This window comes from Vespa velutina, chromosome 3, assembly GCF_912470025.1.
Source record: "Vespa velutina chromosome 3, iVesVel2.1, whole genome shotgun sequence".
NCBI classification, from domain to species: domain Eukaryota; kingdom Metazoa; phylum Arthropoda; class Insecta; order Hymenoptera; family Vespidae; genus Vespa; species Vespa velutina.
This window is the reverse complement of record NC_062190.1, coordinates 3,331,210-3,345,858: the sequence shown is the minus strand read 5'-3', so window position 1 is coordinate 3,345,858 and position 14,649 is coordinate 3,331,210. Positions and strand designations below refer to the sequence as shown.

The 14,649-nt window shown below is 31.6% G+C and overlaps 1 protein-coding gene across 27 annotated transcripts in view; it reads right to left on the bottom strand.

The window, feature by feature from the left end:
* Nucleotides 1–14,649, bottom strand: part of LOC124947990 (sodium channel protein para) — a 58,134-nt gene that overhangs the window by 14,308 nt on the left and 29,177 nt on the right. For 5 of the 27 annotated variants that reach the window (XM_047490928.1, XM_047490931.1, XM_047490945.1 and 2 more), the window contains 13 exons: nt 13,226–13,510; nt 10,402–10,836; nt 10,033–10,129; nt 9,671–9,739; nt 6,249–6,523; nt 5,347–5,520; nt 4,577–4,927; nt 3,882–4,116; nt 1,843–1,974; nt 1,232–1,364; nt 955–1,079; nt 620–882; nt 371–544 (listed from right to left, as the gene is read on the bottom strand). In XM_047490928.1, the coding sequence (XP_047346884.1) occupies nt 371–544; nt 620–882; nt 955–1,079; nt 1,232–1,364; nt 1,843–1,974; nt 3,882–4,116; nt 4,577–4,927; nt 5,347–5,520; nt 6,249–6,523; nt 9,671–9,739; nt 10,033–10,129; nt 10,402–10,836; nt 13,226–13,510 (2,748 nt within the window). Of the gene's footprint in view, nt 1–370; nt 545–619; nt 883–954; nt 1,080–1,231; nt 1,365–1,842; nt 1,975–3,881; nt 4,117–4,576; nt 4,928–5,346; nt 5,521–6,248; nt 6,524–9,670; nt 9,740–10,032; nt 10,130–10,401; nt 10,837–11,926; nt 11,984–13,225; nt 13,511–14,649 lie in introns of all 27 variants that reach the window. The other 22 variants (XM_047490929.1, XM_047490948.1, XM_047490933.1 and 19 more) reach the window with 9 other exon arrangements.

The window sequence follows — 14,649 nt, the reverse complement described above, 5'->3', positions numbered from 1 at the left end:
ACCTCGCTTCGATTCCTCGAACGATTTCTCTCGAATAGTTTTGTTCGATTATAATGGTTAAAAAGATAAGTTTCTTCTTTTTCTACTTTTTACTTTTTTCCTTTCTGTATTTGTTGTTTGACAAAATTGAGGCGAAATCGCACGATGGCCGATAATGTAAATATTTGGAGGAAGAGCGTGCGATCATATATATATATATATATATATATATATATATATATATATATATTATGTTAAATATGTCACTTTTCGTGAGATGGAAAATGTAATAAAAATCCTAGTGATTACACGCCTTCATGGGAAAACCTAGTAATCTCACACTAAGACATGTATTACACAAGTTTAGAATAAAAAAAGATTCGTAACTTACCATGACAATGATGAAATCGAGCCAGCACCAAGCATTCGTGAAATATTTCTTGAAGCCAAGGGCCAGCCATTTGATCAACATTTCGAGGAAGAAAATTACAGTGAAAATTCTGTCCATGTAATAAAGAATATCTTGCAAGATGGGTCGTTGCTGCAAATGGACATCTTCCAAGGCCTAGAATGTAAAATTGTAAATTAATAATAAAATGTTATATTTTATTTTATATAAATATAAAATGAAAACACTTACGAGAGCTAAACTACTTAATAGGATCATCGTTATAACAGCACTCTCGAAATATTTATTTTCGATCAGCTGGAAGGTCTTCAGCCTCAAATTCGTCCAACCTTGCCAAAATGGAGCATCATCGTCGCCAGCCAAAAATGGAAATTTTTTATAACAATTTTCTGGACAACAGTCAGCCGGGTAATCAGAATTTATGGGATCCTTATCGGCATGTATTATCTCACTCTCCATTATACCATCACCCTCATCACCTTCCTCTTCTAAATCTAAAATAACATTTTTCTTTCGTATAAAATATTAAAAATATCCTAATAAACTTCATTAAAGTTTGTTATTACCTTCGTCTTGCTCGAGATCTTCCTTACTGGCATCCTTTTTTTCCTCACCATTCAATGAATCCATACTACCTTTATGACTTTCGTCCTTGAACGGTCGATTCTTATGACTGCCATACGATTTGTTACTATTAAAAGAGAAAAAGGGGAGGGGGGAAAGAAAGAGAAAGAGAGAGAGAGAGAGAGAGAGAGAGAGAGAGAGAGAAAGAGAGAAAGAAAGAGGAACATATTAAAATTCCAAGTGTCGTTTTGATATTAAAATAGATAATTAGAAACCAACCTAATCGTGTCCTCTTCGTTCTGATTAATATAATCGTTGTCTAATCTATAGTCTCGATGATTTATCGAATTCCCTATCACCTTGGTATTGTTCATACAGAGCTTGCCCTTTTTCAATTTGTTCTTCAGATCTCCTTCGAAAAAGAATAATTACAATTGATGTTATCCCGAAGAAAACTTTTATTTATTTTCTCCATATTTTTATTAATCGATCAGAAAATATTTTACAAAAATAAATCGGTCGTTATATAAATCGAATATTGTTTGATCGGTATAAATAATTAAATATATGGATTACGTGAATGTTGCATCAGGTCATCATGGATATTATTTTAGTAGCGTCACGTATGAATATTATATATTATATACGGATATTTCATTATAAATATTGTCCGTTTATTTAAAATATCGATCAGACGTTTAACGATTTTGATTGAGAAAAAAAAATAAGAAATAGTAACATCCGAAAAATTATACTCGCTAGTCCGTTTCTTTTTATTTTATTTTCTTTTTTTTTTGTTTTCATTTCTATTTTTTTATTACAATTCATAAATGTCATGTCAACCGTCCATAAATGGCATCTATATTATGAAGATATTAAGATACGCTTACCATGAATAGTAAATTCCATTCCATCGCCAATGGCTACTTCGAGTTGATTCAACTCCTTCGCACTCTTCTTATCTCTATACGCTTCCAAATCGCTATCTGCAAGATCTAGGTCCCCATCTCGATCAATTCCATCTGCACAGTCACATAAAAACTCTAACCCGCCCTTTTTTCTTTCGACGAGACTCGCATTCGAAAAGAACGTGCGTCGTTCGATGAACTACTTGTCCTTTCTTTTTTTTTTTATGTTTGATCATTTTTTTTTATTTTGTTTTCTTATTCTTTTTTTTTAATCATTCCAATCGTTTAGACAATAAACAATATAAGTAATTATTATTGACGAAGAAGTTCAAAGTAAAAAAAATAGAGGGAGGGAGGGAGAAAGAGAGAGAGAGAAAGAGAGAGAGAGAGAAATAGAGAGAGAGAGAGAGAGAGAGAGAGAGAGAGAGAGAAAGGAAATTAAAAAAACAGATCGACGAGCGTTTCTCTTCTTTTCTCATTTTTTTTTAAATCACATATTTTCAATTTCAGCATGCAAGAGCATCGACTCGAGACTTTCGTGTTCCTTGCGATGCTCGAGTGAAGCTTCAATTTATATTTCGATTGTTAATAACAGTCCATAATCTACATAGTTCTTCAGTGATATTGATAAGATATTTAAATGATCTATGGAAGTTATATTACATTTAATTATTTTTTTTTCTTTCTTTTATTATACATCCCTTTGTCACAAAAATATTCAAATATTTTCTTTTAATTGAAGAATATCACTTTATATCGATATAAAATTCTTCCATAATATTATATAAGGCTCATGAAGAATTTTATGAAGATTAACTTTTCATTTTGATAGTGAATAAAAAAAAAAAAAATACAAAATAAAGATTCTCATTATTTTCATCATTAAGAAAAATTTGTATTAAAAAAAAAAGCAAAGAAACGAACACAAAAGTATCTCATAGATCTGGTTAAACATTTGTCAAAAAATTTTTTAACTTGTTATAAAGACTTAATAGAAGAAATTAAATTTAAAAAAGAAAAAATTTATTCGTTTCTTTACTATTGTTTTTTTTACAAAAATAATTGTTTTCATTTTTTTTTCTAAACATGTATACATTAAATAAACATATGGTACATTAAAAATTTCAGAGAGTTCTTAATCCGATCTACAAAAAACAAATTATTTAATTTCGAAAAGAATAGATACGAATATTTTTGTGAACACTTATTAAAAAGATTTTTTTTTTTTTTATAAATATGGGTATAATTTTTTTATAGAAATATAATGCAATTACATCCTTATCGATATCACATTACTTTTAATTGGACTACCTCTATCTAATCGTACTTTCGCGATCTATAATATCGCTCGATGATCATTGAACGATCCTTTGTTTCCATTCGCCGAGTTCGAGTCATACTCGAACACCCACCCAATCTTCGTATTTCCTGCTGTTGTTTCATAATTTTTGATATTTATTATGATACCTTTCGGACGAAAAACGCGGACCCAAAATAACGAGCGAAGCAACATATAACTGCCAGGCGGCTAAATAGCTAAGCAAAATTAATAAATATTTTCTTGCGTTTTACGAATTTTTTTCTTTTTTTCTTTTCTTCAAATCCCCACCCACATGATTCGATCATGTTTTTTTCTTTCTTTCTTTCCTTTTTTTCCTTTTTTTTTTTTTTTCTTTTTTTAATCTTAATCCAAATCCACGAAAATTCGAAAGTAATTTTGTAGAGAAAAAAACAAAAAATAGCGAAACAATCAGAAAAAGAATTTGCATAATAAACGAAAAAACGTGTCAGTCAACGATCTTCCTTTTATGCAACGAGTAAAAATGGCGCGCGTGTTTCCTTATTGACTTATTATTTTTTCGTTGTTGTTAAATCGTTTCGGTGAGAAAAAATCAACCGAAGGAAAAAAAAACGTCGACTGACATTTTGTTTGACCGAGATGAGTGTAATAAAAAGCCGAACCGAAAACAGTGCCACGAACTACACAGCGCACACAGCAAGCGATCTGATTGGATATAAACCTTCTTTCCAACTGTTGGACGGTCCCTCACCTGGCGCCTGATCGGATATCTGATTGGTGAATTTGGCTCGCATCAACTTAGCAATGTAAAGGACATTTCGCTTGATCCATTTAACGAAACGTGCTATCCGATCGATCGCTTCCGCGATCTTGTTCGTGTCGTTGTCTGCAGTCGGCGCCGATAAATTAGATGAACCGAAGTTGCTCAGTAACAGGGCCAAGAAGAGATTCAGCACCTGTTAATAAAATTTTTATAGATTGAAAATTGATGAATTCGAACTGGAACAATGGTTCGAAGTATTTTTTGTTTTTTAATTTCTTCCATTTCTTTCTTTCTTTTTCTTTTTTTAATTGTTAATCAACGAAAAGAAATCGATCCTAATTCGAAAACATTAACTTCGGTATTCTCGTAAGCGAGAATAAAAATAACAAACTTCTGAAAAACGTTTAAATTTTTTACTTCCTAATTAATTCATTATCATTATTGTTATTATTATCATCGCTCTATTCTAAATTAAATTGTAAAAAAAAATGAAAGACCAATACTCGTCAGAGGTAATAAATCATCAAGAAGGATGTAACGGTCCTTGTTTAAATCGTCGATGATTTTCTGAAATGTACTATTATGTATACACAACCGTGTAAAATAAATTATTCTTAATCGTATTAAAATACATTAATTGATTTAATACGTACGACAAGATTACCGATGACGACGGTGGCGAGGAAGAACGGTATGCAAGAGACGTCTCCGACCAGCATACAATCCCACATCGATTCGATCCATTCTCCGCACAGGACACGAAAGACGATCATGAAGGAATGCATGAAATCGGTAAAATTCCATCTGGGTAAATCTCCACCCGGGAAGCGATCGACGTGATCGGTGTAATTCTTCCCGAATAGTTGCATACCCATCACCGCAAATATGAAGATGATGATACATAAGACGAACGTTAAGTTACCCAAGGCACCAACTGTCCTACCCATGATGGATATCAGTAGATTCAATGTGGGCCATGATTTTGCCAGCTTGAACACTCTCAGCTAATCAAACGAATGATTGATTAATTATTATTTACTTGAATAATGAGAAATTTTCCAATACACAAAGCAATTAAATAAAATAAATAAATCCGATCGCGTCTGATAAATAAAAATTATAAAAACGAACAAAGAATAATATTCCAATGTTAAACGATTTAAAAATGTATGCATTGTAATTTAGATATATTAACATTTTTTGATATTTTATATTTAAATATTATGACATTAGAATTAGGTCCGATAATTAATTTTCCTAATAAAAAGATATTAATACTTAGTTTAATTAGACATAAAATAATGAAAATCTTTTTTGATAAATCGATCGATCGATCGATCGAGATAACACGTTGATTAAGATTTGAAATCGTTGCTCCTTGAGATGACTCATGTTATTTATATTTTTCATAGTTCGTACTTACCAATCGAAAGGATCGCAATACCGAAAGACCTTGAACACCTTCCAAACCTAATTCGAGTAATGAGAGGGCGACGATGATGAAGTCGAAGATGTTCCAACCTTCTTGAAAATAATACTTCGGGCTCATAGCTATCAGCTTTAACGTTGCTTCGATGGCGAATGTAGCCGTGAAGAACTACGTTGAAATGTTAAATAATTGCTTTAGTTTTTTTTTTATATTCAATTATCTCTCCGAATGTTTAAAATAAATAAAAGATATAAAAATATATAAATATAATTTCTTTTTTATTGATCTAGATGTAAATCATTAGATGTGTCAATTATTTCTTTTCTATTCCCCCTTCCAGTACCCGCCTTCTCCCCCAATTGTTTCATTTTATTTATATTAACAAAAATTAGTACTGAATACTCTATAGATCTCAATTATATCATTTAAAATTATTAGATAAAACTAGATATAACCAGTGGCGAATTTAGGTTTCAAGGTATCCGAGGCATTAAAAATTTTTCTCGTTTTAATTGTTCATTCAAATGACGAAGCGAGAAATAAACTGCTCAAATTGGAATTATACGTAATCGCAAATATGGAGAAAAAAGATTATATACTGATCACCGAATATTAAATTAAATCTATTATACAATACTATATAAATATGTATTTGTAACGTAAGAATCCCTTATCTCGTGTAAGCTGTAAACGATCGCCTCGTTTAAATCCGCTACTGAATATAGCAGTAATGAGAAAAATCCAATTTTTTAATAAAACGAAAAATTTGCAAATTTTTATCTGATATAAATAATCAATTATTGAACGATCAAAAATAGTGATAATTCGAATAACGTTAAAATAATAGTGTGTATATATATATATATATATATATGTATGTATATATATATACTTACGTAGTTACCGGATTTAAGGACTTTTTCCATATCCTTGTCCATATCGTGATGATCCAATGCCATGAAGAGGGTGTTAACAACGATACAAAGAGTAATGAAGAGTTCTACGAACGGATCGAATACCAAAAGAGATACGTATTTCTGAAACTCGAGCCAGAGCCAACAGCAGTCCCAAACGCAGAAGATATCGATGCAACGTAAGACTCCGGCCAATATTTTCTCCTTTAACGTGGGCCCTTCCTCATCGTCGTCTGTCGGAAAGTAATAGGTCGAAACTGTAACGCGCGTTAGTCATTTTGTCTGGCACCACTCTTTTTGGGGAAAGAGGTTTTTAATTTTTACACATTTCGTTTCTTTCTTCAATTATTTCAGAAAAAAATTTTTCTCAGATTATTTATAATTATTTATTATTAATCTTTCGTTTCGTTCGTTTTAATTTTATTTTTCTTTTCTTTTTTGTCCTTTTTTCAATCTTTCTTTTATTTTCTTTTTTCTTTTATTCTTTCTTTTTTGATCGATATCGTATTTCAAGCACGTATTTTTTTCTGTTCAGAAAATTTTACACGGGCAGGTGAACAAGTTGACGAGCAAGCAAGCAAGCTAGCTAAGGATGATCCGATCGATGAGATTAAAGGTGGGAAAGAAACAGGCACTAGCAAAAATGATTGAGAAAGGAATGTCGAGGAATTTAGAATAATTTTAAGGGAAACAAATAAAATGATAAAAGAAAAATCCAAATAAAAGAAAAGAATAAAAAAGGAAGCAAACTTTCTTCGACGTTACAAATGCAAAATACAGAAATTCGAAGTGATTCCATGCTTTTCTATTTTTCAGTTCACGAATGAATCTTCATTGTTCTCATTAACATTGATTAATTAATTATCTTTCTATATGATTTTCAAAACTCATCGAATACATACTCAATCTTAAAATCATAAAACAATAGAGATTCCTCCTTTTTTTATTTGTTTTCTTGTTTCTCCTTTTCTAATAAAATACATTCATGAATGAAAAGCAACGTTCGTGGAACTAATTTTCTAAATAACAGTGCCGTCAACGATGATGCAAATTTGCGTGCCAGTTATAATTCATAAAGGAAAGTAGAAGAGAGTAATAGAAAATAAAATAAGAGAAACGAAATGGAGAAGAAAAAAGAAAGAAAAACGAAAAAAAAAAATTGAACGAAGACGTGGCGAGTGTTCGCGCAAAATTTCGCTTTATTAGCATTTTCTCTTAACGAGAAATAATTGTGCAATGCAAACCCAGCCAAACGCGGCAGTGCTGCTGCTTGTATCTTAATTCGCGACGAATATAAAAAGCGGATGGCGGAAAAAAATGATCGAAAAATATCCTAAAGAAATTCTGCTTGCGCGCGTAAATTATTATATATAAAAAAAACGAAATCTAGGTAATGACGTGTACAGGATGACATAATAATCACAGTAAACTAAAATATTTTTTGAGAAAATATAGATAATCTAAATTCTTGAATAAAATTATTTTCTTTTTTTTTTAAGTTATTATTTTGTAAAATTTTCAAAAATCATTTACTGTCATTATAAATAACATGAAAGCTATTATTACAGGCTTATTTTTATCACTTTGGGTCATGTCGATTATCAATTCGAGATTATATACAAATCACTTGAATAAAATCCTTTTTTTTCTTTATAGAATAAACAATCGTAAATAGCAATAATTGAATTATTTTTATATCATATTTATTCATCAATTCGAAATTTTCATTTTTAGATAATAATAATGTATAATTATAATTTGTTTCTTTTATTTTTATTTTTTTAATAATCAATTAAAATATAAAAGTAATTATTTTTATAATGTCCCAGTGTTAAATATATCACGAATACTTAATTACGATTCATTATTAATCATTCTATTATGTAGTCTATATGTATATACATAGTACATCAATTTTCAACAATGATTTAATCAGATGAATTCGATTAATATTTAAAATCGATTTTTTTTAATACAAACGTACCAATAAAAAAATTTTATTCAAGAATTCTCATCTCAAGAGAAATAAACCATTTCTCAGTTATACCATGATTATCGAAGTCGCCCTATATATATACCTATATATATATGTATATATATACACACACGCGCGCACACATACACACGCACGCCACGCACACACACATACACACACATTATTATATGTATATAATACGAAAGCTTGAAATATTTCGTGCAACCGTAACGAGATAAACGTTAAATTCCTGCCGTGTAGAAAGAATCAAGCGATCAAACTCTTTTTCCCCAAAAAAAATTAATACACTTCACATATTCTCTCCTTTTACCAATATCGAAAAACATTACTTTCGAATCGTTTGAATCCCGTCGAATATAGTACCGTTCTCGCGTTCATTTTTCCTTTGCGAATCGTAGGGTATAAATTGATGATAAAAAAATAATAATAATAATAACATGAGAAGGAGAATAAGAAGAAAAAAAAAAGAGATAAAAAAAAGGATGAGAGAGAGAGAGAGAGAGAGAGAGAGAGAAGGAGAGGGAGAGATGGAGGAAGAGAGAGAGAGAATGAGATTACATTTAAAGAGACAAGAGCGTGTTCGATTGTTAAATCAATTGGAGAAAATGACGGATTGAAATAACCGGTTTTTTAAAAGAATAAGCGTATCGATATACTATATAATCTACAATGTAAGAAAATAGAGATAGACACGCGCAGCCAAAGAAACGTCCAGCATCACCTAATATATATAGTAAATTATATATATATATATATACTTATGTATGTATGTATGTATGTATGTATGTATGTATGTATGTATGTATGTATGTATGTATGTATGTATGTATGTATGTATGCATGTATATATGTATGTATGTATATATGCATGTGTATGTATGTTTATGTGCATGTATATGTATATGTGCATTTGTATGTCCGTTCAGTATGGATGAAAATTACAAACACAAGGTATGTATAAGGTATAACTTCCACTCATAGTAATAGTAATAGTGGTGGTAGTAGTAATAGTAGTAGTAGTAGTAGTGGTAGTAGTAGTAGTAATAGTAGTAGTAATATTAGTAGTAGTAGTAGTAATAGTAGTAGTAATAGTAGTAGTAGTAGTAGTAATAGTAGTAATAGTAGTAGTAATAGTAGTAATAGTAGTAGTAGTAGTAGTAGTAGTAGTAGCAGTAGTGATAGTAGTATAGTAATATTAGTAGTAGTAGTAGTAGTAGTAGTAGTAGTAGTAGTAATAGTAGTAGTATATACATCGAACGATAGACAATAAGATAAACACACTTGCGACAAAGGTGACAGATAATCATAATAGGAGGAAGGGAGATAGATTGTTAAATAAATAGATAGATAGAGAATAGTGAGGATTAAAAAAATATATTGCTCGAACGAGTCGATTGCACGTCATTACCTCCTTGCTCGGGTGTTCTGCTCTGACGTCCTGCTGCTTGCTCGATAATATCGTTGAGCACCATCACATCTGCGAAAGGAAAGAAGAAAAAAAAAGAGAGTGTAGGTATGCACGTCACATGGTGTGTGGTGGACAAATTAAACGATAGGATGACACAGAGTGCCGAAAGTGTGGACCGATGGAATAACAAGATGGAAGAGTAACACTTAAAGGAATTTGATGGACAACATTTACGAATGTGTTTACGAAAATGTCATATTTTTCTTCTTTTCTTTTGTTTTTTTTCTCGGGTTCTTCATTTCGTTTTTCGTCTTTTTCCTATTTTCGTATCATTAAAAGATGAAACTTTTATTCGATCTTACCCTTCATATCGACGACGGCGTGTTGCTGAGAAGGTTCGATGAACGGATTATCTTGTTGCTTCGCTTTGCCCATGGGATCGCTTTCCAAGTCGCTTTCCTGAAATATCATGAAATATGTCGTATAATGCGAATGTAGAAAATGTATAATGTATAAATAGATAAATATTGGAATAATAAAAATAAAAATAAAAATGATCGGATATTGGATAAAGAATATCAAAAAAATATTTCAATGATATTGATATTATCGGTCTAATCGTTTAAAATTATCAAATAAAACTTTCAATCGATATAACTTTATCGTTCTTTCAATAATTTCTTATGAATACATTTGAATGCAATCATATTAATAATACGTATGGGACTCACGCAGTGATATTTTTGATTACAATCAGGTAGATGACCATTAACCGATGGTGGCCTAACCGATCTACTTCTTAATCGACTCTCCTTGGTCATTGGTTTGCCGATTGCACTGGCTATACCACCTAGAAGATCACCATGCGACGTATAAGATAGTCTCGACGCGTGTGACGTGTAGGACGAATGCCTCGAGCCAAGATTCGCATAATAAACCGGCACTACAATAGTCCCATTTTCTTCGGACATTGGTGTAACCGCATTAGAGTCGTCGGCATAAGGCAAATGTTCCTGGGCATCCAAATAGGTCGATAGTACAAGGGGTTTCCTGTCACCACCTGGTGGACCAACGAATCGACCTCGACCGTTCCGTATCGTGAATTGATGACTCCCACGACTACTCCGGCGAAGATTGAAAGGTGAGCCGGGCAGACTAAGGCTGGCCTGTAATAACAACAAAGCGGACCACCGCTTTTCTCTCTCTCTCTCTGTCTCTCTCTCGTCGAACACTTTTCCTAGATGTGTCTCGGGTCATACGTTCTCTCGGGTTGTTGGAATAAATGTTAAACACGCATAAAGAGAGAAAGAGAGAGAGAGAGAGAGAGAGAAAGAGAAAAAAGGGAGAAAAAGGAAGAGAGAGAGAGAGAGAGATGGAGAGAGAGAGAGAGAGAGAGAGAAATAACAAATACAACAAATATTAGGGAAATAAAAATGTGATAGAAAAATTGGTCACAAATTAAGATTTCATTTCACATTATATATATATCCATATAAAGAAATTATTAAAAATATTCTGACATAATCGTTTAACGAATCACTTTTTTTTTTCTTTTTTTATTCCCCCTTCTCTTGGTATCATTTGCACAGTATTGTATATCGACATAGAAAAATTATTTAAAATATTCCGACAAGCCACTATCAAAGAATCTCTTTCTTTTTCCTTTCTTTTTGTCTTTTTTTTAGTTCTTAAAATTTTTTCCTTCTTTTTTTTTATTCCCTTCTCCCTTCTAAAAATATATTCATATTCGTATCACTCGACATCGAAAAATTAACGATATCAAGGGAATATCTTGAGAAATATAAAGAAAGTAAATTGTATTCTTATAATTTACGTTTAGACGTAAAAGGACTCGCTCTTCCCTCTTCTCGTTATATATGTATGCATGAATGTACATAGCTCTCAATGAAAATTAAAGAAAATATTCTTCTGGAAGAAGAGAAAATTCGAGATATGACAAAAAAAACTCCATTGGTCGATCAGTCAAAAGGGAGAGAGAGAGAGAGAGAGAGAGAGAGAGAGAGAGAGAGAGAGAGAGAGAGTGAGAGAGAGAGAGAGAGAGAGAGAGAGAGAGAAAATGTGAGAAAATGTGTCGATAGGACTGATGTGGAATAGGTACTATATAATAAATCTCATATTTCTCTTTTCTATTCTTCTCTTTTCTTTTCTTTTCTTTTCTTTTCTTTCTTTGTACGGTGCTATTATGTACGTACGGGTCGGATGCTGTGACAGAGATACACGTTGTAACACACGTACCTTCCGCAGGCTTTCCTGGTAGGCATAAGTAAACTGGCCATTAGCGGCGCGAGAGACCTTAAGAAAAAAACAAGAAAAGATATCTCCTACCAAACGGCTCGTAACCTTTTCTAATATGTACACCAAGGAGGCACTTGATAATACGTATATGATATATGTAGAAATATATATATATATATATGTATATTATATTATTACAGATAGAATTTTTTCTTTTTTTTCATTACTCTTTTTTCTTTTTTTTACACAAAAATTACTTACAGAGAAGCACACATATACATAGAAATGGATAAAAAGTTTGAGAAAGAGAGAGAGAGAGAGAGAGCAAGAGAGAGAGAGAGAGAGAGAGAGAGAGAGAAAGAGAGAGGGAGAAACAGAGAGACAGAAAGAAAGAGAAAGAGAGCACAACTATACGAATGGAGTATCGTTCGAATAAAAAATAATACGCATACGCATACATTAGAACATTGATGATATAGAAAATATATCTATATATATATGATTATTTCATCGACAAAACGGAGATATAAAGATCGGTTAAATCCATTTCAAAAATCTAAGAAAGATTTCTTTTTTTAATTTTTCTTGATAATCCACCGTTCTTTCGTATCTCCTTTCAAAAAGATTTCGATTAACGAATTCAACTTTAGAATCAAAATAGAGAAAGACAAACGATACGAAGAATCTAAGGGCTTTGGAGATAGATTCTTTATGGATGGAAGCTACGCAAACGTAAAGGATTGACGTATTGCGGATAATGGGAAAAATAAGAAAAATATACACAATCAAATAAGGCATTATAAGTTAAGATACGTATGTAAGACGAGCATGCTAAATTATTACATAACAATGGGGGAGATACTCTTTACTTTATATGCAAGCTCTATCCAGGCAATAACACACTCGACTCGTCTCGTATCTGCTTTTTCAAGTTTATTTTGGTTTATCTTTATTTCTTTTTCTGTTTTTGTTTTTTTTTTTCTATTCTCTCCGATATATTTCAATGTGAGAATACAAAAGAGAGAGAGAAAGAGAGAGAAAGTAAGATAGAGAGAGAGAGAGAGAGAGAGAGAGAGAGAGAGAGAGAGAGAGAAAAAGTGTATGTGCATGTGTGTGTCTATATATCTGCATGTATGTACGTCAGCGGATTTGAAGTCGAGAGAACGGATACGACGAGTCGAGACTAAGGAATACACAGATAATAAGTGATAATACAATGTCAATATTACGTCGAACGGGAATAAATATAAAATACTCGAGAGAGACGTTTACATCAGCAAATCCTTTGACGAAACTTACGGCGCTGACTTTCCGCACTTTACTGGCAGCGCTGTGGTTGTTGTTGATCTGCTTGATCCTATGCTCGCTAACAGACTCGATCGATCTTATACTGATCTTCTCCTTGTTGTTATCGTCGTTACCCTTTTCCTGGCCAACGAAGAGTTCATAACTATGACAAGAGAAGTCCGACGGTGACTTGACGATCTGATCAGCTGCTGCTACCGCAGCAGCCGCAGCTGCTTCTCTCGCGGCTGCCTGCGCCGCTAATTTGTTCTCCTTCACCATCATGGCTTTTTCGACTTCCTGTCAGATCAAATCAAGCTACATATATGCACATCGACCCATTTCAATTTCTTTTCTTTTCTTTTTTTTTTTTGGTCTTTTTTTATTTTATTTTTTATTTTCTTTTTATTTTTTTTTTTATTCCTCTTTTTGATCATTCAAAATCGCGACGCGATCGAAGAAAAAAGAAAGTACCTCCACTTCGTCGAACGACGATTCAATTTTTATCGCTTTTCTTTTTCTTTTTTTTTTTTTTTTTTTTCTTTCTATTCCTTTCTTTTTATGTCTTTGCAATCATTATTTTCAACTAACGATTGAAACTACGTATAATACGATCAATTTTTCTTTTTTTTTTTATTTTCGTTTGCGATTTCAGGCCCGTCGGTAAGTCATACCAATTCGGATTTAATACACGTCCGTCCGGTAAATCGATGTGAGAAAAAAAAATTAAACGTAATGTTTAACGGATTCGTATTTTTCTATTTTTCTTACTTTTTCTTTTTTTTCTCTGACGGAAAAATCATAAGTAACGATTATATACAGGGTTTTGTAGTATTAATTCTGGCGTTAAAGTTTGTAGAAGTCTGTAGTTATATCATTCGAAAGTTTAGGAATTTAGTACAGTTTTCCAAATGAAATTCAAATTTTTGTTTTTTTTTTCTATAACAAAAGAGATGTAATTATTATTTCATTAAATATTGCAACTTTGATACTATCTAATGTTATAGAAAAAAATAGAGTAACATTTGAAAAACTATAGAGTATCTTTGAATATTCGATCTTGCAATAATAAAAATTATTTAATAATACTCTATACATAATATGCATCATTTCAAAGAATATAACATACACGTCTCAAACTTTTTTTTCTTTATTAAATTGAATAAATAACAGAAATATTAAACTAGTTCTGATAATACATCACTGTGATCACCCTGTATAATTGATCGAAAAGAAATATATACATACATAAAAACTCATCGATACTATATGCCAATTATAAAGATTATCGTCTATTTTAAAAAGAAAAAAAAAGGAAATCATAAGTATTATAAGAAGAAAGAAAAAAAAGGAAAAATTGTCAAATTACTGGACGGCGAAACGTGTCATAAATGTCCCATGACTATTCCTCGTGTATGTATATAAATATATAAAACATA